The sequence below is a fragment of the Papaver somniferum genome, chromosome 4 (genome assembly GCF_003573695.1).
Source record: "Papaver somniferum cultivar HN1 chromosome 4, ASM357369v1, whole genome shotgun sequence".
Classification (NCBI taxonomy): domain Eukaryota; kingdom Viridiplantae; phylum Streptophyta; class Magnoliopsida; order Ranunculales; family Papaveraceae; genus Papaver; species Papaver somniferum.
Genome location: NC_039361.1, coordinates 136,712,024 through 136,736,203, shown reverse-complemented (window position 1 = coordinate 136,736,203; position 24,180 = coordinate 136,712,024). Strand labels below are relative to the sequence as shown.

At 36.4% G+C, this 24,180-nt stretch overlaps 1 protein-coding gene and 1 long non-coding RNA gene across 14 annotated transcripts; both read left to right on the top strand.

The window, feature by feature from the left end:
* The first annotated feature begins 10,243 nt into the window (after positions 1–10,243).
* On the top strand, positions 10,244–15,379 carry LOC113362765 (protein MAIN-LIKE 2-like). 12 transcript variants are annotated; one of them, XM_026605258.1, is made up of 5 exons: positions 10,244–10,940; positions 12,359–12,465; positions 12,552–12,815; positions 12,936–13,696; positions 14,078–15,379. In XM_026605258.1, exon 5 carries the CDS (start codon positions 14,386–14,388, stop codon positions 15,334–15,336), a length of 951 nt encoding a protein of 316 aa, XP_026461043.1. In that variant the 5' UTR covers positions 10,244–10,940; positions 12,359–12,465; positions 12,552–12,815; positions 12,936–13,696; positions 14,078–14,385; the 3' UTR covers positions 15,337–15,379. The 12 variants fall into 12 exon arrangements, 10 of the variants coding, with proteins under 10 accessions (XP_026461043.1, XP_026461041.1, XP_026461042.1 ...); XM_026605256.1 differs by having other exon boundaries at positions 11,595–12,465; XM_026605257.1 differs by having other exon boundaries at positions 10,244–11,819.
* A 3,071-nt stretch (positions 15,380–18,450) lies between these two features.
* Positions 18,451–20,971, top strand: LOC113362764. 2 transcript variants are annotated; one of them, XR_003365818.1, is made up of 4 exons: positions 18,451–19,509; positions 19,835–19,979; positions 20,081–20,208; positions 20,585–20,971. It is a non-coding gene; the product is annotated as an uncharacterized LOC113362764 (long non-coding RNA). The 2 variants fall into 2 exon arrangements; XR_003365817.1 differs by lacking the exon at positions 20,585–20,971 and having other exon boundaries at positions 20,081–20,288.
* Positions 20,972–24,180: the final 3,209 nt, after the last annotated feature.

The window sequence follows — 24,180 nt, the reverse complement described above, 5'->3', positions numbered from 1 at the left end:
TTCAATTGTGTCTTGTGTAGTACATAAGATTTCCTTGCAATTGAATAACTCTCTAACTAGTTCATTTGAGTCATTTGAACTAGTTATGGTGAAGAAGAATATGGTTGGTATGAAATGCTCATATGGATAACCTTTTGGTTAGCTATTGTTGAACCAACAATGTACACGTTTGGGTACGGTTAACAAACCTAGAAGCGTGTATTTAATTTGTGTATAACAAGCCAAGTTTTCGATCTAATGGTTGAGAAATATTAGCTTGAATCTAAATCAGGTTTTCATCTTACGGTGGATATTGATTGCTTTGTTACCAAGGCAAAACCCTGATTTGAAAACTATATAAAGGAGACATCTAGTATTGTGCAAAACTCTAGCATGTGATACTAGTTTGCGTGCTAGAGTCATTTCTCCTTTAACCTTTGGTTTTCTTCTTCTAAAACCAGGTTAACGACTTAAAGACTTCATCGGGATTGTGAAGCCAAACCGATACTACTTTTATCATAGTTGTGTGATCTGATCTTGCATCTTCTATCGTACGAGTATAATCAGATTGATTGGCTTGAGATTGATATCTCCGATAGGCAAGATATAAAAAGTAATCACAAACATCTTCGTCTCATTGTTTGTGATTCCGCAACATCTTGTTTCGCTACCATACGATTAAGATTGTTGTGAGGTGATTGATTTATCTAGGCTATTCTTCGGGAATAAAAGACCGGATTATCAATTGGTTCTTGTTCACCTTGATTATTATCAAAAGACCGAACAAAAACTTTAGGGTTTTTCTGTGGGAGACAGATTGATCCTTTGATAGACTTGTCTGTGTGAGACAGATTTGTTTATTGTCAAAGCCTGCGATTTCGGGTCGTAGCAACTCTTAATTGTGGGTGAGATCAGCTAAGGGAATCAAGTGCGCAATATCCTGCTGGGATCAGAGGCGTAGGGAGTACAACTGTACCTTAGATCAGAGGGAGACTGATTGGGGTTCAACTACAGTCCAGTCCGAAGTTATCTTTGAGTAGACTAGTGTCTGTAGCGGCTTAGTACAGTGTGTGTTCAATATGGACTAGGTTCCGGGGTTTTTCTGCATTTGCAGTTTCCTCGTTAACAAAATTTCTGGTATCTGTGTTATTTCAATTTCTGCATTATATTGTTTTATCTTTATAATTGAAATAATACAGGTTGTGCGTTAGATTATCAATTAGAGTAATCCAACCTTTGGTTGTTGATTGTCATTGATTGATCCTTGGATATTGGTCTTTGGTACCATCCAAGTTATTCCTTGTATTTGATTAGTATTCGCAGTTTCTGTTTGAGGAATCAAATCAAGAGAGAGAGATATAAACTCGTTGATGTACTTTTAAACGAGTTTGTCCATACAGATTGATAATCGAAATATTGGGTGGTGTTGTTAGACCCCCGCCTTTTCAATTGGTATCAGAGTAGGCAAACACGTTCAAGACCTTACAAGTATGTGTTTGTAGCGATCTGACTCTATGGACAGAGATGCTATCTCTATTAACGTACCACCAGTCTTTGATGGCTCTAATTACTTATGGTGGAAGTTGGTGATATAAACGTTCCCAAGAATATTGGTGAATATAGTCCTGCCGAGCTACTTGCTGCAAAGCAAAGTTCCAACGGTTTGAATGCCATCATACATGCCATTACCCCACACCTTCAACACCATGTGTCAAGTTGCACTAGGTATAAAGATGCTTGGGATATCTTAGAAAACGTATTCGAAGGAAATACCAGTGAAAAGGAATCCATACTTCAAAATATGAATTCTAAATGGGAAAATATTTGTATGGTAGATAATGAACCGATTGATGATTTTTACCACAAAGTGTCTGAAATTTTTAATGCATCATTTTCATTGGGTAAGACCATTCCTGAAAAGTACAGTGTAATGAAAATCTTCAGATCGCTGCCATCAAGATACGATTCTAAGAAGCATTCCATCATTGAGGGAAATAACCCTGATACACTTTCCAAGACTTCACTAATTGGAAAGTTAAGAATTCTTAATCAAGGGACAGGAAAAACGTTCGCACTCAACGCTGTGAACAAACCTGAGATGTCTTCCTCTCACCTTTCATGGGATGATGAATGTGATCATTCACTAATAGTCAAAGAGGTCAAGAATATAATAAAAAGGAATAATAGATTTGCAGGTTTTCCATCTTCTCTGGTTGCTGAAAATAATTCAACAGAAGACAATACTTCTCAATATAACTCAGATGAGTCTAACTGGTGCAATGGGTTTACTGCCCTTACTTCAGATTCTATTTCGACTTCAATTTCTGATTCAGAACTTGAATTTGATACTGAGTTGGTTGATCTCCTGAATAAAGAGATTCTTCAAGAGAACCTTTGTCTTAAAGCCTCCTTGAGAAATGTTGAATCATCACTCCAGACGAAAAATATTGAGATAGAGCATATTCATATTAAATTCGTCAAAACCATGTCTCTAAAGGAAGAAGAAATTAATTCTCTCGGAGATGACCTGCAAAGGATGTCTGGAAGCTCTGACAAAATTGCAGCAATGTTGTTTGGTCAGAGATCCTTTGGAAACAATCATGGTTTAGGATTCAAAAGCACAACAACAAAAGTGATGGATTCTGCAAATCAGGAAACAATGGTTGGGCGTTGTGTCAAACAGGAAAAATTACATGGAGACAAAAAATTCACATTGATCAGCTCCTTCTGTTGACACTCAAGGCATGATAAAGATACATGTTGGAGATTCAAGAAAAGCAACAAAGGAGTCACCAAACTTCAAAAGAACATGTAAAGAGTGAGTCTGGATAAATATAAGCAAGATAAATATTCCAGAAGAAGTAAGAAATCTATTAGCACAACCAACAGTGACAAGCCACGAAAAAACAAGGGAAGTGGGCATTTGGCCCGTCCGGTCACCAACTGAATGGTGAAGTTTGCCTTCTCATCTTTAACTTGGGAATGATGAGAAGTGTCTCAACTCAGTGTTCATGAATTTCAATTTATATTTGTATAGGTAATCTTATTTTTAGATTCTTGAAAGATTATGTCAAAATGGTCTAGGGTTTGACACTTATAAATCTCCTTTTATTGTTTGTTTTTATCCTTCTTTCAATTACGTTCTCATGGCTCTTGTAACTAGAGGTACTACCAAAAGAGATGCAGTAGAAGCAGTCAATGTACATCTGTGCAAAGGAATCATTTCCACGAGAATGATAAAGAAGAAGTCAACAACCAATGGAGAAGGTTCTTCCTCTAACTGTCTCTCTTCTGTTTGTCTCACTAGAGACATGGTGAAATTTTTCATCAACAAGCGAAATGATTTAAAATATTGAATTATTTTCTCTTTGGAAGAGATAACTCACTATGAACAAAGGTTGTCTCTGACCAAGAATACCATGTGTGATCTAAAAAGAGAACTTAGTGAGTTAACTGATATTTCTGAAGATCTAGAGGAATTGAACGATCTCATAATCAATGGGTTTTTCAATAATGAGAAGGAATTTGCTGTAGATGCTCTGAAAAAGATCTACAATGCCTAGTAAGTCTTCTTTTTGGTTTAGATGGAAGAATAACTAGTGCTTGGAATAGCAATGATTGTGACTACACATAGCTATCATTTTCATCTTCTTGTCTTTTTTTTTAGGTTTATTGGTATTAAATTCTAGAAATATTTGGAGGATGATGGTTTGCAGTATTTAATCTTTATGATTTGTTATACTGCAATTTGTTATGGGATATTGGTGTTTACGTCTGTGAACTATGTTGTCCCATATTTTGTCAAAAGTAAAGTCGCTCGTGTTCCGTATTCACGTACTGGTAAAAGAATGAATGGACTTTTGACATATACAAAAGTTAAGCCTATATTATCAATTCTTTGATGGAAGATAGGTTAAAATCTTTTGTGTTCAAGGATTATGTCTATTAAATATCGTTATGCAAATAGTGATGGAAGATAAAACGAATCCTTGTGTATTCCATAGTATTGATCTTCACTGATCCATATTTTATGTAATACTGTGAGGCTCCGTAATGCGTCTTATGTTGAGCACGATACAACCAAGTTGATTATTTTTTGATTAGCTTTGTTGGTTGATCCGTAAGGTACTTTACTTTGAGCATTTTTGAACTAAATTAATCATCTTGTTTGGTTATTTAGTTATTGATCCATAAGTCTTTTTATGTCGAGCAAAACAAATGACAATTAAATTGATTACTTTTGTAATTAGTTTGGTTGTGTATTCCAATTAAATTAATTATGGGTTCTCTTGTAATTAATCTAGTTGAGTATTTTCATACTCCGTAAGATTCCTCTTATGTTGAGTATATGAACGACTATCCTATTCATTTTCTAATGGTTATGTTAGTCGTATGCTCCTTAGGTTCTCTTATGTCGAGCATAATCAATTAAGTTGATCACTTTTGTGTTTAATTTGATTGCGTATTCCGATTAAATTAATCATGGGTTTACTTGTGATTAATTTGATTGAGTTTTTGGATATAGAAAATCATTCTCATGGTTTTTGGTGTCCAATGAATTCCTTCTTTTCTTTTGAAATTAAGGTCGCTCTTGTTGTTCCCTTGGGAATGACATCAAATGGGGGAGAGTTCTTTTGAACTTGTGCTTAATGGTCATATCTTGAGGGGTGTACGGTTGTGGAATTTTAGAGGGGTTATCTTGTATCTTTAAATTCCTTGATGAATGATATTAGATTCGGCTACAGGATTGCATCTAAATTAGATGGTATGTATTCTTTTTCTTTTAGTCATGAAATGTCTCTTACGAAAATTTCATTATGATCCCGTTCTTGTACCTTTGCCAATTTTATTGACAAAAAGGGGGAGAATTAATGTGTAGTTCACACTACAAATACATATGGTTTTCTGATGATTGTGTAAGGGGGAGTGGTTTCCATGTGAGATGGAGTATTGACTAAGGGGGAGTGATACATATCACCATAGTATTATTGTTGAAGTTGTGATAATTTTGGACTTTGACACTGTGTAATAATACTATGACACTGTATAACAATGATCGAGACCGATGCTTTCTCATTGTTATTGTTACGGATCTTCAACAACGGTGATGCTAAACTTACAACCTTTGGGATCGTTGGAGTACTTGGAAGTGGCGAATTTCGAGGAATGATGAAGATTAGACATGTGGAATAGGAGCTACTAAAGTTTATTTATCTTTTTTGTATTCCATATGTATCGATAGTTTTGTCACTAAAATTGACAAAGGGGGAGATTGTTAGAGCACTGCTCGGTCGAACACGCATGCATTGCTATCTCAAGCATGTTTTTTAATGTTAGTGATCAAAATTATAAGTCTTGATTTCTAGTCTATTATAGCTAAGTCTCGGACTAGGATAGAAACTGTAGTTGGGCTCAAGGACTTCATGGCGATTCATCATACAAGAAGAAAAACTACTCAAGGAACCGGTGGAACTTCTCGACAAAAAGGTATGTGAAGACTTGAACTTATATGTCACTCAATAGTCTATTGATAGACACATTTTTGTATCTAATTTGTCCTCAATGTTCTGTATTATTGGTACTCGATTTCGTACTTATTATGGTATTTTATGTGTTTGTAGGTATTTTTGGGAAATAAACATTTTTGGAAAATTCGGCTCGAAAAGTTGCTCGGGGCACCCCCGTAAAAGTACTAAAGGCACCCTCATTTTGGATAAGGTCCACCCCAGGGCACCCTTGATGTTAAAGGCGCCCCTACTCTGGATAGGGGGCACCCCCTTCTTCTTCATTTGAAAATCATTTTCGGCGGGAAATATTTCATCACCACTGCACGAGATTTCTGGGAGATTTTCATGGATATTATGGTGTGATTATGTTGTTACTTAATCAATAGGTCGCATGACGTGTTTTTGGAAGGAAAACAAGGAATAAAATCTGCCCATGAATGGTTGTTGCGTTAAACAGGGTAACAAATATTCTCGGATTACGCTTGAGTTGTAAGAGCATATTACGTGGGATTTAAGAGGATATATTCTCTGAAAATTTGTTTCTATCCAATCCCGAGAGAGTTTGAAAAGTTTCGGACAACTCAGACGTGTATAATAGAGGAAAGGAGAATAAGATCTCCTAAACTTTAATACGATATTTTCTGGTATTTACTCGAGAGAGGTGTATTTATAGCTGAGTTTGGAGTCAGATAAGGGGATGGAGCGTTAGAGGGAAGAACAGAATGGAGAGAAATCAAGTTTGAGAAACCTGCTACTGCTGCCATTGATGAACACGAAGAACATAAGACGCCTGTAGACAGTTGTTCATGCTACAGTGACAGTGACACATTAGTTGTATCGTTCTTTGTAACAGTTAGTTTGTAACAGGCATAATTGTTACAAACCCGTTTTTCATCATTTCTCCCCTTTTCATCATTTGTAAACCATTTTTGAGCATAAATAAATTCTTTGAGAGGGTTTTCAACATGATGAGCTAGACCCCATCGCTGAGACGACGGACGAAGATGAATTTCATCATGTGGTAAATTTAATTAATTCCTTATTTACTTTTTGCACCGATTATAAATGATTTATGATTTCTATTGATCAATTGTTATCTTGTTTGATAGTGTATGCTTAGTTTTAGGTGTTTTTGATACACTATGCTTGTAATTTACAATTGATGTTTTACGAAATCTATTTTGGCAAAGAATAGAGTTAATATTTCTTGTGTTTGGAGCTATAATTGCCTAGGATTAATTTCTGAACCACTTGAATATGAAAAACAACGAAATCCCGAGTCCCAGTGAATTCTTCATCTCGTGACATATTTTGTATATAATTTCTTATTTTTATATTTAATCCTAAAATCAATCTCAACTAAGTTCGAGTGAAAGACAACTCTATTTACCACTATCAAAAATATCATCATCTATCTACTCTATCTCCTACTTCTTGAGACAAAAAGTCGTACGCTATATATATATAGACTTAGATTATACACATTTGGTATTTTGAACCGAATATACCTCGCCTATCTATATCTCGAAATATAGACCTTTTTGGATGCTCGTCCAAATACACGATAAGTTGGAGGATTTAGAGGGTTCTGGTGGGTGGGAATTTGGAAAATATTTCTCTTTGAGTAATTGGTATTTTTCTAATATTAATATATATGCTAGCAAGTTTAGTGATTAAGGTTATATTAAATTGTTGAGGGTTTTTAATACCTAATCCACCTCGAGAGATAGGTTTACAAAATAACTTCCAAGCTCTGATGAACCCTCCTTTTCTCTTTTTCTCTTTTTTATTCCACCAGAAATTTATTTGAATACGATCTAATTGATCCAAGATTTCTTTCGGAAGGGAAATCACCTGCATTTGGTAGGTTAGGAAAGCTTGAAGGATGTATTTTATCAGAACTGTCCTTCCAGCTTGAGATAGGAGCTTGTATTTACATCCTCGCAGAGTGGAATAATAATTTTATAAAAGTGGCTCAAAATTCGCTTTTCTATTCTTGTCAAAAAAGAAGGGAGTACCGAGATATCTGTCATTTTTTTGTCATCAAAGGGACTTTAAATATTCTGGTTATTTTTTTTCCATGTTTGGGATGAATTTTTGGGCTGAAATAGAGACTGGATTTTTGAAGATTTATCATTTGACCTGTTATATCTCCAAATAGTAATAAGACATCTAGAAGATTTTTTTGCCTCCCACAGATCCGTTTTTGTGAATAGGAAACAGTCGTAAAGAATAGATGTGAAATATTCGGGGAATTTTTTTTTATTCAAAGACCAGAGATTTTCCTATCCACTATCGCATTTTCTAGAAGCCTGGATTGAATTTCCATGCAGATCAGGAAAAGGTATGGAGATAGGGGATCTCCTTGTCTTAAACCTCTCGAGGTTCTAAATTTGGCCCAGCGGAGCCGTTGAGCAGAATAAAAAAAGGAATTTGTTGAGATGCATTGTATTATGAGATTAACCCACTTATCATTAAATCCAAAACTAAGAAGGGATTTTTCGACAAAATGCCACTCCGCTCTATCAAAGGCTTCAGAAAGATCTAATTTAAGAGCCAGGCATCCATTTTTCGCTTTTGAAGTTTTCATTGAATGGATAAGCTCATGGACGATTATAATATTATCAGTAATTTATCTTCTCGGGAGAAAAGTTGATTGGTTGAGAGAAATTAATTTGTTGAGAATGGGCTTTAATCTATTCACGAGAATTTTTGAGATTAGTTTGTAAATGGTATTACTTAAGCTTATTGGTCTGAAATCACCCGGAGTTTGAGGAGTTGAAATTTTCGGTGCTTCGTTCTTGACTTCAATCTTCGACTATACTCGTAATAGCAGCGGAACTCAGGCTTCCATGTTCTTTATCACCGTATATCTGCACATGAAATCAAGGTAATGAATGAGTGGTTGAGATTAGTATCGAGAATAATGGATTTAAAAAAATCTTAGACTGTGTTAATAATATCCGGTCCAAAAATTTCCCAATAAGCTTTGAAGAAACCTGATTGAAATTCATCTGGTACTGGGGCACCCCATTGATTCATACTGGATAATGTAAGCCATATTTCATTTTTGGCTGGAATCTCTAGGAAAGATAGGTTTGCCGCTTCGGATATACAAAGCTTTATGATGCTGGAAAGATCAAAGTTACAACTGTTTATTTGGGTTGTAGGTATGTGGGTAAAATGATTTACCAGAAGAGAATTTATTTGGTCTTTATCCAAAAGACAAAGAACAGAAGGTTCCCTAAGAGCATTGATGGAATTTATTCTTTTTTCTATTGGAAGCGGTGGCATGAAAATACTTTGTATTCTGGTCATATTAAAAAAAGCATCAAAATCTTTCTTCTACACTCTAACTATACATGTGAAATCCAAAAAGAAAAAAAAACGAAAAATTAAAACGAACTAAAAGTCGGCAGGGTATTTTTTGTCGACCTTGCCGACAAAAATATAGTCGACAGGGTATAAGGTTGAATACCATGCCGGCTTTTCATCTCTGAAATTAGTAATTACAGGGTCGGCAAGATATCCATCTCTGAAATTAGCAGTTACAAGGTCGGCAAGATATCCATCTCTATACCTTGCCGACTATATTTTAGTCGGCAGGTTATGAAATTAATACCTTGCCGACTAATCATGCATTTGTAACAACTACTATGTATGTCAAAAATCGTATAGTCGGCACGGTGTTTTTTATCGACCTTGTCGGCCATAAGTTATCGGTATGTTCTTCATACGCAGACCTTGCCGGCCAAATATAGTCGGCATGTTCTTCATCCGTAGACCTTGCCGACTTTTCATATTTTCAGAACTGAAAACGTTGATTCCTTCTATAATTTTGAGTATAAAATCGACCAGCAGCTCTACAATCCCATATTTATAAGTGTTTGGGTGATACAATTTCATTTCTGTTACAAGTAGAATTCTTAAAAAAAGAAAGAAAAAAATCTCAAAAATCTACCCACATCCATGAGTTCAATCTAAAATAAAACCTAATTTCAAAATTTTAATCTACTAATTAACTAATTAAATTAATTATACTAATCACATTTATTAGTGTTATTAATCAAGGATAGATTAGTCATTTTCATAAATATGTGGATAAGGGGCTTTGTGTTTTATTTCAAAATGACCTTATTTTGTCTCATTTGGCATACCCAATCAAGCGAGGATGAATATTGTCCAACGAGTTTGTATTTCTTTTTTAACGTGATGAGAATATCTGGGGATATAAAGAGTTGTACTATAAAAATAACGTGATGAGAATATGTGGGGGATATTATTAATTAATTAATTCTTAACATGTGCCCAGATATACAAGTTAACATAATCATTAATGCCAAAGTTTGGTAAAACTAACGTGTTGTCCTAGGTTTACAGCTCCTATGATGTATCATTCAATCTTTTGGAGAACAAATGACATAATCGAGTGATTGAACCGAACGAATACAAACGGTTTGAAGAATAACGTGCACTTTCCGTCCCCCTTTAGGAAAATGGCAAAAGCAGATGAAGATTGATAAGTGAGCGGCTAAAAATCCATATCACACAATTATTAATGCCAAAGTTCGGTAAAACAAACGTGTTGTCTTATCATTCAATCTTTTGAAGAACAGAGAGAATCAAGTGATTGTACTTCCAAGAATTAAATTCCTAATTTATTCCATGAGATAATAGGTTCCAGTACAAGGTTCTCTGGAATGCTCAATTAACTAGTATAAATACAGGGTGTTTCCCTCATTTGTAAGCATCGATCAAACGAGAGAGTGAGTGATCGAGTGGAATCTATTGAGATTAAAATCAGTGCGTGGAGTGGTAGGATAAGGGTGAGCGAAAAGTGAGGTTATGCTCTAAAATTAGAGTGAGTAAGAGCATCACAGTGTTGCGATCAAAACCAAAGACCAAAAACCACGATCAAAAGACCAAAAATCACGACCAAATTTGAGTTTAGTCCGTAGTATGACGCTACAGTAACGAGTATATTTAGTCGTGCGGACGTATAATCAACGTCTGATAGTGGAACGTTGATATAATACATGCCCGGTTGGGGCGGCCATAAAGTTAACGCCGGATGTTGGGGTTGATATAGTAAACGCCAGATGTGGGGCGGTCATATAATTTACGCCTGTACACGGGACGGTGATATAATACACGCCCGATGGGGCGTTTATATAGTTTCCGCCGGTCCAAGGCGTACATATAATCTTCGCTCACTTAACACACGTAACCAACGCGTGTGGACCGGCAAACATTATACCTCCACCTCCACATAAACCCCTTTACATGTTACACGTTTACCCTAATCTTTTCTTCTCGGTCTTCTTCTTTTCTACCTCTTTGTTTCTACCGCCATCAAAACAACACCTCTATCTTTCACTCCCATTCTCAAACGCAGTAACGAGTAGGAAAGGAAGAAAAAAAAGGAAAATAGCAACGAGATAGATTTCATGAGAGGTAATATAGTTTTCTTAATCTCTTCTATTTATCTACATTCTTGTATAATTTATTTAGGGTTTTAGTTTGTTAAAATTAGGTTTTAATTTATTTATGGTTTTAGTTTGTTAAAATTAGGTTTTAGAAAATTGGGTATTGACAAATAATTATGAATATAATATTGTATGTGAACAGATTTGAGTACGTATGTTGTATGTGGATTTGGTTAAATATGAAATTTGGTTTTAAGATGAGCTAAATTTATGCGTTTTTTCATAAATTTGGATTAATATGTGTTTTTACATTTCTTGTGGTTATGTGACAAATTGTGGTTATGTGAATTTTGTGTGTTACATATGTATAATAGCTAATTTATATGTATGTAAATGGGGTTAAAAGTAATTGATTTTGTAGTGATTTTTATGGAATGTTGAAGTGATTAAATTGAGTTGTTATGAGGTATATTTTTTGGTTTCTAATATGTTCTACATACATAGGTGACGATTTAATTTGTGTTTGTGGAATTATAGAATTTGGAGTTAATATAGTTTGTGTTAAGGATTTATAGTATTTGGAATATAAATGGTGATGGACTTATAAAAATATGGAATAATGAGGGTTGGTGTTTTAAAATTGAGATTGCATATATCTTGTGTGTGCACAAATGCTGAACAGACTCACAGCGCGGTTCAATGGTCGCATGAAGACGAACAAGAAACATAAATCTTTAGCCGAAGAGTATTACAACATAATCTCTACTGGTAAAATTAAGGAGGTTGATATTCTCCGGTTAGGGCGGTTTCCTGTACTGCAAGATGATAAGCCGCACGCTACTACAGACATTACATTTACAGGAGAGAGCAGAAATTAACGTATCAACATCGTGGATCTCTGGCATCGGTAATTCATCACTATCAAACTATTTCACAATACTGTCTTAGAGCTAAATATATTATTTAAAAAGCGGGATGGCAAAGTTTACTGAACATACAATGTAGCGAAACCCAGCATTCAATGGTTGATTATATTGTTGAGCGGTTTTGGGATACAACAAATACTTTTCACTTCCCATTTGGTGAGATGGGATTTACCCCTAGATTGGCTCATGTTGACTGGACTGAGTATCGGTGATGGGCCTGACGTTCCGTATGATTCTGGGAAGTATCAATTTGAATATGTTCGTGAACGTATCTTTCCGGATATCCAAGATGTCACGCTATGTCCAAAAGCTTCGTCGTGGGTTTCAAATTCAATTACAATTAAATATTTAAGCTCATATTTCTTAGAAGACAAGTTGGTTGCGGCTGAAAATGATAGCACCCTTGCTTATAGAGTAGCTATTGCCTTTTTCATGTATGTTTTGGGACATTTTTTCTTTTCTAATGCAAAGACCTATATTGATGCTGGATGGTTAGCTGCTTTTGAAAATCTTGATGTAGTGTCCACGTATGACTGGGGTGGTGCCGATTTTTCAAGATTGTATGCGTCACTCCGTTTAAATGGGAGGAGACAGAAGGCACTATGCGGTTCATTCCAAATATTAGAGGTATTCTTTTAATCCAGTTTTTTCTTCCTTTCATTGTTTATTTTGTTGCGAAGTTATTAAATTGGTTAATTATTTTCATGGAGTAGTTTTGGGGGTATGAATACCTGGGCATATGTCGACCAGACATCTCAAAGGGGAGTACAGAACAAAAATGGCCGGTAACTTCTAAATGGAATGTACCGAAGAATACAAATGATATTTTCCGTTGTAGGGATTTACTGAGTAAGCTTATTGCTGAAGAAGTGACATGGCGCCCATGGGAATCATACAGAGAAGTTCTTTCATCTGATATGGGATGCACGGCTTCGAGGCTATCAGACTCCAGATATATATTTTCTTACATGGGCATTGTGAGTTAATAATTAAATTTTATTCGATAATTGTTGCTAAATACCAATAAATATTTTTTTTCATGATTAAATAGTATATATCATACTTACTACATTCGTACTCCCTTTCTAACTGTACAGCATAACATGTACCTCGGAGAAAGGTGCTGGAGGCAAAACCATTATACTTTTGTTGTTCCCATAAAACTACACACAGTTATTGGGGATATCGGCAGTATTCAAGCAGAACGCCTAAAAATGAAGGTTTGCTCGATGCTACAGAGATAATACAATCTGTTAAAGATTATGATATATATTTGCAGTACTGGAGAAAGGTAACTAACTACAACGATTATGTGACTCATCCTAATTGGGAAGCCCAAACATATGGGCTTGTCGGTGACTTGTATACGGACCCAATTGAACACCCCTGCTGAACATGTACCTATCCCTCCTCCACATCTATTATCCCACGTATGTTAACTTTCGACTTTTTCAAGAACGTTCGACATTTTATTATACATTTGTACTTATGTATTTTATTTTTTCATGACAGCACAAAACTTACACATTATTTCAAGAACATGTTGATTTTAATTAACAATTTCACGATTTTACATTAAAACAAACGAAGGAGAGGATGGACGTTATTATGGCAAAAGAAGCAGAAATACAAAGGCTGAATACTATGAACATAGATTTGCAGCAACAAATGTCTCTTTTCCGTCCGCCGCACGCTGTCCAACTTTCCCTTGGTTTTGGTTCCTTTTCCCAAACAATGCCACCGCAAGTTTGGAGTTCTATGAGTCAAGGATCAGCTTCAAAAATGTCCTCAGTCAATGCCACTCCGAGAATGCAGATGCCTTTTATGCCACCTCGATCGGCGCCTTCGGATACTGATAGTTAATATCTTATCTTTCAGCGAGTAGTAATTTCAAGTCTACTCTCTCCACTATCCCTTTAGTTGTCCTCTCAAGTTTGAGAGTAGGCAGTGTGTATAGAGTATAGTCATATCAGGCTACTGACAAACACTTTATCTTTTTTTGGATTTTTTATTTTTATTTTTTCAAGAAAATCACTATCTCTCACCATCTTTTTTTTTTTTTACTAATGCTCTTGGATATAAATTAAAGACCTGATCACCCAATATATGAATGGAAACACCCCTCTTCTGCTTCAGATAGTAATGGAAAACTATGAGAAAACCGCTCATTATTTCTCTTCTGTTTCTTCTTCTTCTTCATCTTCTAATAGTAGTTTTTATTCTTCTGATGATGATGCAGTAGCAATTATGCAAAATAACATGGCCGTTAATTTGGGAGTCCTTGTTACAAATTCAAAATGGCCTCAAACTCATATCAAAATACCCAGAAATCGCGATGCAGGAGCTGAACTTCTATGGAACGACTATTTTTCTCCGTACCCAAACCAACTACCCAATGTTTTTCGCAGAAGATTAAGAATGGGTCGATAATTGTTTAACCGAATAGTGGAAGGTGTTACCAATGCAGACAAATATTTTGTTCAAAAGCCCGATGCTTGTGGAGTTGTAGGATTAAACCCTCATCAAAAAGTAACAGTAGCAGTAAGAATGTTAGCTTACGGATGTGCGGCAGATGCAATAGACGAGTACTTACGCATAGGAGAAACCACTGTGTTGGAAGCTACTCGGAGGTTCTGTAAGACGATTTTCAACGTCTATGGGAAAGAATATTTGCATGAACCAACTGCTGGTGATGTTGAACTGTTGCTCAAGCAAAACAAAGACCGGAGATTTCCAGGGATGCTAGGTAGTCTAGATTGCATGCATTGGAAATGGGATAAATGTCCGTCGGCAGAGTCAGGGGCTTACACCGCATTTAAAGGGAGCGAAAGTATCGTGTTGGAGGCGGTGGTGTCCTATGATCTATGGTTTTGGCATGCATTTTTTGGCATGCCCGTATCTAACAACGATATTAACGTTATGAACCTTTCATATGTTTTTCGAAGTCTTGTAACAGGAAAAGCACCACCAGTGAGCTACGAGGTAAACGAACATTCATATGATATGTCGTATTATCTAGGTGATGGCATATACCCTGAGATACCTACTATTATTATGGCCATTAAACATCCGGTAGGTAGGAAAAATGAAATCTTTTCATGGATGCAAAAGGGTGCAAGAAAAGATGTAGAACGGGGATTTGGTGTACTCCAACAACAGTTTGGAATCATCAAACAACCTGCAAGAATGTGGAATCCAGATGTGCTTGCCTATATCATGAAAACCTGTATTATCTTACATAATATGATAGTCGAGGATGAGCGTCTACCCGGAGACTGGCCACATGTTTATGAAAAACGTAGCAACCCGGCACCGGTTAATATATTAAGAGGCAACAATGAGGAGTTTTCCCAAATTAGATCTGAGCAAAGCCGACGTGCAATGCGTAACAAAGAAGTGCATATTCGCTTGCGTGATGACTTAATCGAACATATATGGAAATTAAAAGTTTGGACACTGATTGTCATTGTATGGGTTGTTTTTTATGAAAGCTTATGATTGTCATTTTCTTTGTATTTTAACTTTGGATAATAATAAAATAATTTTCTTATCTTCTTATCATTTTTTTTTTGTCGATACTATATGGGATTACTGTTTTCTTATCCCAACAGATTATGATTGATTCGTGTCCATTCCTTTTTTTTTTATCCTATAAAACTATAGAATTCTTATTTTTCTTCTTTTCTCCACCCAAAACAATCTCTTTAGTCTGTGATTCAGCTACGAAATATGAAAAAATTCTCTAAAGAAGAAGATGTTGGTATTGTTCAAGCATGGATCAATGTTACAACAAATCCACTTTATTCAGGGCAACCCCCCAACCGTTTTTGGTCAAATATTTTTGATATATTCGATACGTTAACAGGTAATGAAAAATCTAGAACTAAAAAAGATGTTCAAAATAGGTTCAATCGCATCAACAAGGAGGTGGAAACTTTTGTTGTGTTTCAGGCTGATGTTAACATACGGAATCCTAGTATGGCGTATGAGGAACGGGTGAGAATATATTTCAAATCCTATGCTTAGAGCTATATTTAAACTAAACATATATGTAACTTATTTTTGTTTAAATTTGCAGCAAATTACAGCTCGGTTGGAATATTACCACGAGACAGGCAATGATTTTGAGCATGAGGAATGCTATGAAATCTTCAAATCAAATCTTGCGCACTATAATCCCGACGAATGATTAAATTAGAATGTTGTAACTTTCCTATAATTATTGTTCGAAAGATGTTGATCAATACTTGGTTAGTATTTTTGGACGAATTGTTTTATTTAAATGTATTATCTCTTTTTTATGTAATCATCATCAAATTTTAATTACGTTTAGTTGTTTCAAAAACGTTTAAATTTAATTCAATTCAGCGGAAATAAACTTAAAATCCAAAAATTACATAATAATACGGCTAATTGTAATAATAAGAAATATTAAAAGATAGTTATACTACTAAAACTATTAGTCACTAAATAAGAGAGATAATAAAGTTTTCAACTATTCCGCCTTTGAGTTAAGATTGGTTTCTTCTATTCCGAACTATGTCCGCCCTACGAAGTTCGAAGTACTCTTTTTGTACATGATCCAATTTTTGAAGATCCATCATAATGAATTCGTCTTCAACTTCCTTGGCTTTTTTTGCCGCATGTTCGGCTTGTTTTGCTGCAAACTCTGCTGCTCTTTGTTCCATCTTGAATCTTGATTGTGCTTGGTAATGAGTATTGAAATTTTGTTGTTCTTTAATAATTATTCCCATCAATTCCTCTTGGACAGTGGATTTCTCTCTCCCAGTTTTCTTCAATCGTTTTGCTGCTTTTTCCCCCATCTTACGGAGATATGTGTTCTCTATGTCTCCCCTATCTGTGTCGTTACCGGACTCGGCTTGAGTTGTTGTTTGTTGTCCTTCCTCATCTTCCTCGTTATTCTCACAAATGTCCAAATCGTGCGTCGTATCGAATACAAAAGTCGATCGCCGATTATATTTTATATTTTCTGAGACAATTGGGTAGCACTCTTCGTGCTTAAATTTTTTTCCATTATTGCATTCCTTGAACCGCATGTTTACTTCTTCAAGTTGTTAATGTTTTTAAAAACAGTTAAGTTCATGGGCGTGTAAATATTAGAAAATAATTGTTCAAAAAATAAAGAATACTTACCTTCTTTTCAGGACCCCATCCAGTATGATATTCACCATCCACTTCCGCATCTTTCGCCGAAAACAACGCCACATCTTTACTTATTCCCCGATATCGTTTTTGCCAGGAACTTCAAGACCGCTCTGGTTTATTAGGTAAATGAAGTTCAATATCATCCTTGATACGAGTTCACAACGCCGCCTCTGATTGATCAGTTCCAACACCGGGATCTTGAGATATTGATAAATGAATTTTACACATCGTTACATCTTCGATTGTCGTAAAATTTGGACCTCGTGCTATTCGTGGTGCCATTGTAAGCGATTCAGTGAAAATTTCCTAATAAATGATTTTGAAAGACGAAATAATACTTCTTCTGCTGCTGCTGATAGATAGTATGAATGAGTAATGTTTGGTGAAATATTAGAGGAATTCAAGTGTATATATAGGTGTATGAAAGAAACCTAATTTCCGACGTTCGAAAATATCTTTCAAACTTTCCAACGTTTGAAAATGTCCAACGTTCAGTTTTCTCCAACGTTCGAAAATTACCAACGGTATAAACATTTTTGTCGACTACTTTCATCCGTTCAAACATGGTAACATATGGAGTATAAGGTATAATGTCCGCTCGATGTGGGGCGTGAGCTTTATGCACGCCTGAGTGGGGCGTGAGCTTTATGCACGCCTGAGTGGGGCGGCCATAAAATGCACGCCTGAATAGGGAGAAAATTATACTCACGCCTATCATCAGGCGGACATTATACTCACGCCTGAGTGGGGCGTACATTATAGCTTCGCCTCACTGGGGCGTACGGTATATAAACGCCTGACCATGGGACGAGAAGTATACAACCGCTTCATCTGAAGCGTGCATTATATAAACTCCTGTTAACGGGCGAAGTTTATAACTTCGCTCGACCAAATTTGGTTTTGGTCCGTAGTCCAGACAAAATATAGTCTGAAATTTTGGTATAGTCTGGTTTTTGATCTTTATTCTGTTCGACTGCGTCACGTATCTGGACCAAAAATTTGGGTTTAGTCGTCCATTGCAGTTGCTCTAAGTCTAGTTTATAAACATTTTACTTGCGACTATAAAATTAGTGCCAACTAAGAGCATCTCCAACAGAAGGTGTAAAAAATCCTATGTGGATTTTTTATTTAGTCCTTTTATTTATGGGGATCTACACATAAAGTAAATATAAGACCTCATATCTGAAAAATCATCTCCAACAGTAAGAGATTTAACCCTTAAAATTAAAAGAAAATTGGTTAAAAACATGACGTGGAGGTGCAACCGGAGGTGTAAATAACACTTTCTTAAACACCTTCATATTTAGTAATTGGTCCCTCCTAACTTCTAGGACCTACTGTTGGGGATGGATTTATGCCAAACGGGGGTCTAAAATCCTATGTGTCACTTAAAATAAATAGACCCACACTCTCTTGGAGATCTAAGCTTCTCAAACTCAACATAGAGTGTCATTCTTCTTCGGCCAATGGAGTGTTATCTTGTACCAGAAATTAAGGAATACGTACTGGTAATTTTAATCATCTTCTTGCTCATTAGCATATATTATATATATATCAATCTATTTTTCTGCTTCATTCACATTAACATAAGAAATTTAATCTAGGTTTGTTCATAACAAAAAACATCACTAATATATTTCCCAAAAGCATATATCTTTATACGAATGAATGAAGTGAATAATAATCTTTGTTCATTGTCTTGATTTTAACTTCTTCTTGCTCCTCCTTAGAGGATTGAACATTTTTACTTAGGTTGTGATTTGATTCAAACCCCTAAAAAAATCAAACAACAACGAAGTGAATAATAATCTTTTTACCTACAATTTCATCACCATTTTCAGGAGTACCCCCAACCGTGACCTTCTTTCATCATATTTTTCTTCAAGCCTTGATTTCATTTCATCTTTTTCACCTATTTGAGTATTGGATTTGAATGGGATTCAGTTCATGTTTAGAGAAAACTAAAAAAGTGAATAGGTTTAGGTAGGAAGAGATTTTTTAGAGAGTTCTGATATTTTTGAGAAAGATTAAGATATAGTGATAGATGATTCTAGCCTTTCTAGAGAAATTTTTTCTTTATCAAAAGACTGAGGACATGCCCTATCGTCCTCGTATAGAGAAGGTAAATCTTCTGGTGGACATCTATAATTACTGTATAAGTAAGTACCAGAACGCGCATTGTATCAATCAAGCTCTCCTTTTAAAAAAAAAAGAAGGAAAGACACATCCCATCATGTCTGAACACCCTTCTTCTTCTTCTTTGTTTCGTTTGTATCTTTCCTTCTTTCTCTCTACAGTCACCACCAAACCCTAACTTCACTCTTTTTTTTTCTTCTATACTCAATTCATGTGTTTTGGAAAATCAACAAAAATGAGTTAAGCATAAAGGAGGAGGAGGACGACAACAAACGTCTTAAACTTGTAAAACATGCGGAGATGCTCGAGGGAAAATTAAATGGAGTTAAAGCCTGTGTGAACTTGCCTCCAACAGACTGGAGCACGATGGTAAGAAAATACCGATACATGTGTGTATTTCACGATTTCTAGTAAAACCCTAACAATTCGTGTTTCATTGTAGTCGGAGACGTTTGCCAGAGAGGTTAACGTTATCAAGACGCTAACTGATCCGGACATCGTTTCCTTTTATGGGTCTATGTCAACGGCCCAATATTTATTATGGTGACTGAATTCATGCAAAATTATTCTCTGTATACCATAATAAAACAATTCCGATAATGGTTTGTACAATTGTACCTGTAATTATCCTATTTTCTGGACAAGAAATTATGCATATGTTAATGTTACTATTATATTTGGTGGATAAAATCAGGAGTCTCACCACCAAGCAAAAGATCAAGATTGATTTTGGCGGAGCTCAAGGACTGAATTACTTACACAGCCAAAGATACACACATTGGGATCTTAAGTTAACTTCCCTGCTACTTGACTTAAGACGACCACAACCGGTTTGGAAGGTAAATTACCTTGAAGTTGTTTGATGACTTTAATGTACTTTCCATGATGATGTATACATGATTAAAGTAAATATAATACATGTTTGTTTTCTTGATCGAAGTTTCTTAATAGCTCGGTGATTTTGGAGTATTCAATTTGGATATACCAGTGGCGCTCGGCAAACATGGGCCCTTACCATGGAAGGCACCGGAGTTACTTAACCGCCGTGACCGTGAGGTATCGCCAAAGGTGAGCTCCTTTCATAAGTTAGGATGAACAAATTTTGTTTGTTAGGATATACTTTCTAGGGTTTATATTTTGTTCTTATCAAAAAAGAAAGAAAAAGGGTTTATATATCCTGCCGAGATTGGGGTACACTCAAACTAATTGGAGTATATCCAATAAGACAAAATCTGGTTATTTTGAAATAAAACCAAGCCACCTCTTAACCTTGTATTTTCTAAATGGGTGATATGTTCTTGGTTAGTTAACACTAAAATTCTGATTAGGTTAATTAATTGAGTTTAGATTAAAATTTTGTGATTATGAATTCAATAGATTAAACCTTTCATTTGTCTTATGAGTTCGATTTCGATCAAAAAATTTGGTTTTGAAAATGCATAAGGTCGGCAAGGTAAACATTTGAATAAGGTGCCGACCAAAGGTTGTCGGCAAGGTCTACTTTGAATAAGTTGCCGACGAAGAGAGGCCGACATGGTTTTCAGATGCAGAATACCCCGACCGATTTTCGGCCGAAAGGGTCTTTGAATGAAGAATACGCCGACTATCTTGGGCCAGAATTTTACGGTCGGCATGAAAAAATTTCCTACAATGCCGACGATCATATAGTCGGCATGCACATAATTTTTAACACTGCCGGCTGACCTGTAGTCGGCATGATAAGGATTTATAATCATGTTGGCATGTACTTATACCAAACAGAAAACAGAATATGGGAAGATGTAATTCACTTTATTCATTCAATTTTGGTTACTACATTGATCGAAACATAAAACCTAATCCTTGTCGACGGAAAAACGAACGCACTTAGCATGTGCATCAAGCCTTTGAACCCCTAGGCGACCCTAGTGGACGAGTTATAGTCTCGTGAGGGCTTACATAGAGGTATACCCACAAAACCTATACAAAAACTTCTAAAGCCATCAATCTTCCTCCGACGAAGACGGTACAACATCCAAGTAGTCCGGGTTATCCTCCAGGATTTTTCCGGTCAAGAAGTGATAGCTTGCATCGAACGCGAATGCTTCCCCCTTTACCTCCAAGTAGGGCGCTTTCACGACTTCATGCTACAAAAACAAACTTACATTTGTTAGTGGTGTTTCATTGGAAGATAAAAGAACATGGATCACGTAAAACTAACCACAAAAATACTCACAAATTGTGCAATGGACAAGGTGAAGGGGCGAGTGTTAAAAATCCGAGGTTGGAGAGCTAAAAATGCAAGTATCGCATTTTCAATGACTAGGTGCCTCTCATGCACTTGTTGAACACTTCTTGCATTTGGATTCCCAAAGTCTTGGATAAATTTGTTGTGTACCCTAGCCCAAAAGGTTGTGGAATCCACCCTTTCGGAGGATTGGCGTCTAAGTTGTTTTTCCGCATACCATGCTTTGGTGATTGCCGAATCTTCATTTGAATAAAATGAAGTCATTGTTGTTTGTAAGGAGCTATTAGGTGAGTTAGATGGAGTGTATGATGATATGAGCTTTGGAGAGTATATGGAACTATTTGTAAGTTATTTTGTAGAGAGAAGTAGTGTATTTATAGGATGGTGGCCAAATTTGGCCGTTATAGTGCCCAAGTACAAGTCAATCAATGAAATTGTACTTGCAAAAAGTTTGAAATTTAAATTCGTTGGCACTGTTTTATTTCACCAGTATGCCGATTAAGTAAGGCCGACATGGTCTGAAATTTGTTACCATGCCGACCTGATGATGATTTTAGGCATCAGGAGACCAGTTTTTCTTCTGTGTATCCGCCAAAACTGTATTGGGTCATTAGCATGCCGGCTAGGATTTGGTCGGAAGGGTATGAATTTTGTTAACATGCCGACCTTATATGATTTTAGGCATCAGGAGAAGTTTTTTCTTCTGTGTATCCGCCGGAACTGTATTGGGTCATTAGCATGCCGGCCAGGATTCGGCCGGCAAGGTATGAATGTTGTTACCATGCCGACCTTATATGATTTTAGGCATCAGGAGAAAGGTTTTTTTTTTCCACACATAACCGTCAGGGTCGATAACATATTACCTTGCCGGTAAGTAAACAACCAGATAGGTAGGAATCGTATTACCTTGCCGACCCTGGTAACTACACAATTTCCGTTGTCAGGGCCGGCAGTCTGACAATTCACAACCTTGCCGGCCCTGGGACAGTCGGCAATGTAACTTACAAAAAGCATGCCAGCATAAGTATTGAAACTTTACATAGCTACACAAACCATTCATTCAACAACTAGGAATCCAACACTTTTTGTCCAAAATACGAAAACATGTCCCATAAATCTTAAAAAAACATTTGTCCACACCATTAACATAAACATTTGTCCACCACAACATAAATAAATAAACTAGGAAAGCATTCATTCACCACGACCCCGACCCCGTTTAGGAACACTACGCTGCTACCTTCACCACCACGACCGCTACGAGCCCTCTTTTTGTCAACATTCAGCTTGGCTTGTGCTTCCCTCCTAGATTTTTCTTTCAACTTTACTTCAGCCTCAAGTTGCTTGAACAATTCATGGGCATCCTCATTGTCAACATTGCAAGTATAGTCAATGTGCTTGCTTTGCTCTTCAATCGACAAAGGCTCTCCTCTGTCTTTCGCGCAACACAACACCTTCACAAAGGTCTTCAATTGCTCCTTCTATTTTCAATTAAACAACAAACAATTAATAGAATGATTCGATAATGTAATCTTAAAATAGTAAGAGAAACTCTAAAATACTTACAAAGAACTTAAGACTTGTTGCTGGGTCTTTCGATGCCATCTTCCTCTTACGAGCCAATTCTTCAGCAGTCATTTCCCTACTCACGGTAGGACGAGCCCAACCCAAGTACCACGCCATGTATTTCTCACTAGCTTCGTGACCGGTGGTCACCTCGTCCAAAAGACTCACATCGATTTTACAACGACGTCTACCGTCCCAATGTTCTTGAGTTGGTGCTGGATCGTAAGAGACGTTAATAGTTTTTTGGGACGTGCTGCATTCAGTCATGTCCACAGTAAAGAACGGCTTTTCTTCATCGAAATGAGGTTCTTCTTGGACGTAACACAATTGTCGCATTACCCGATGTGGATCGTACATTGAATATCCATCATACATAGTCATCAAGGGTCCATAGTATAATGCAACTTCATCTCTCATTTGGATTGAACCTTTAGTTATAGCATCTCGATACGGATCAAATATCACCTCCTTCGCAGTCAATTTGTCGATGGCGTTTCAGAGTTTCATAAGATTTTGTGGCATTTCCTTATCCTGAGTACCCTTAAAACTGTACCTTTGCATTCTTGGCTTATCAACCGCAACATTGCATCCACTTTGACGTAGGAGTTGGTTTTGAACAAAGAAGGGAAGTGCTTATATATCCAAACCTATGCAAAAAAAAAAGTTCAGTAAGAATTTTATCTTACGAGAATTTTGCAATGATTTAGACAATAAAATTACCTGGAAGAGACATGTGTTTCCGTTAACTTGCTTAGTGAGTGCCCTAGAACATTTTTTCAACTCATTGTTCAAGAAGGCGACCACTATAGTACCCCAAGAATACTCACGCATCTTATCTAAGGGATCCAATAGTTGCAAGTAACTGGCCTCGACCAAGCTTCTGGAACTGTCGGGGAAGATACATTTGCCCAGGACGTATAGCAAATAAGCTGACGCGGTAGCATTGATTCGCACCGGGTTCACCCTTCCTTCCTTACCAAAGATTTTCTTTGTCTCCCATAATGTGTCCCTCAACTTCTTCAGATTAAACTTCTTGCTTAGACGACTATCCTTCATCTCAAGAACAGACTCCGTCTCAATCTGATTCCAACCAAACAATTTCTAGCTCAATTTGTAAATATCCTTGAAAGGAAACTTATTATCGAATCCCTCAGTGACTGCTTTTCCATCAACCTCGAGGCCTAGAATTTGTTGAGCATCATCGGGAGTTGTCGCCATCTCACCGAATGGGAATAACATTGTATCAG

Excerpts from the sequence above, each read along its gene's own strand:
- LOC113362765 (XM_026605258.1), top strand. The coding sequence starts at position 14,386 with ATGTTAGCTTACGGATGTGCGGCAGATGCAATAGACGAGTACTTACGC.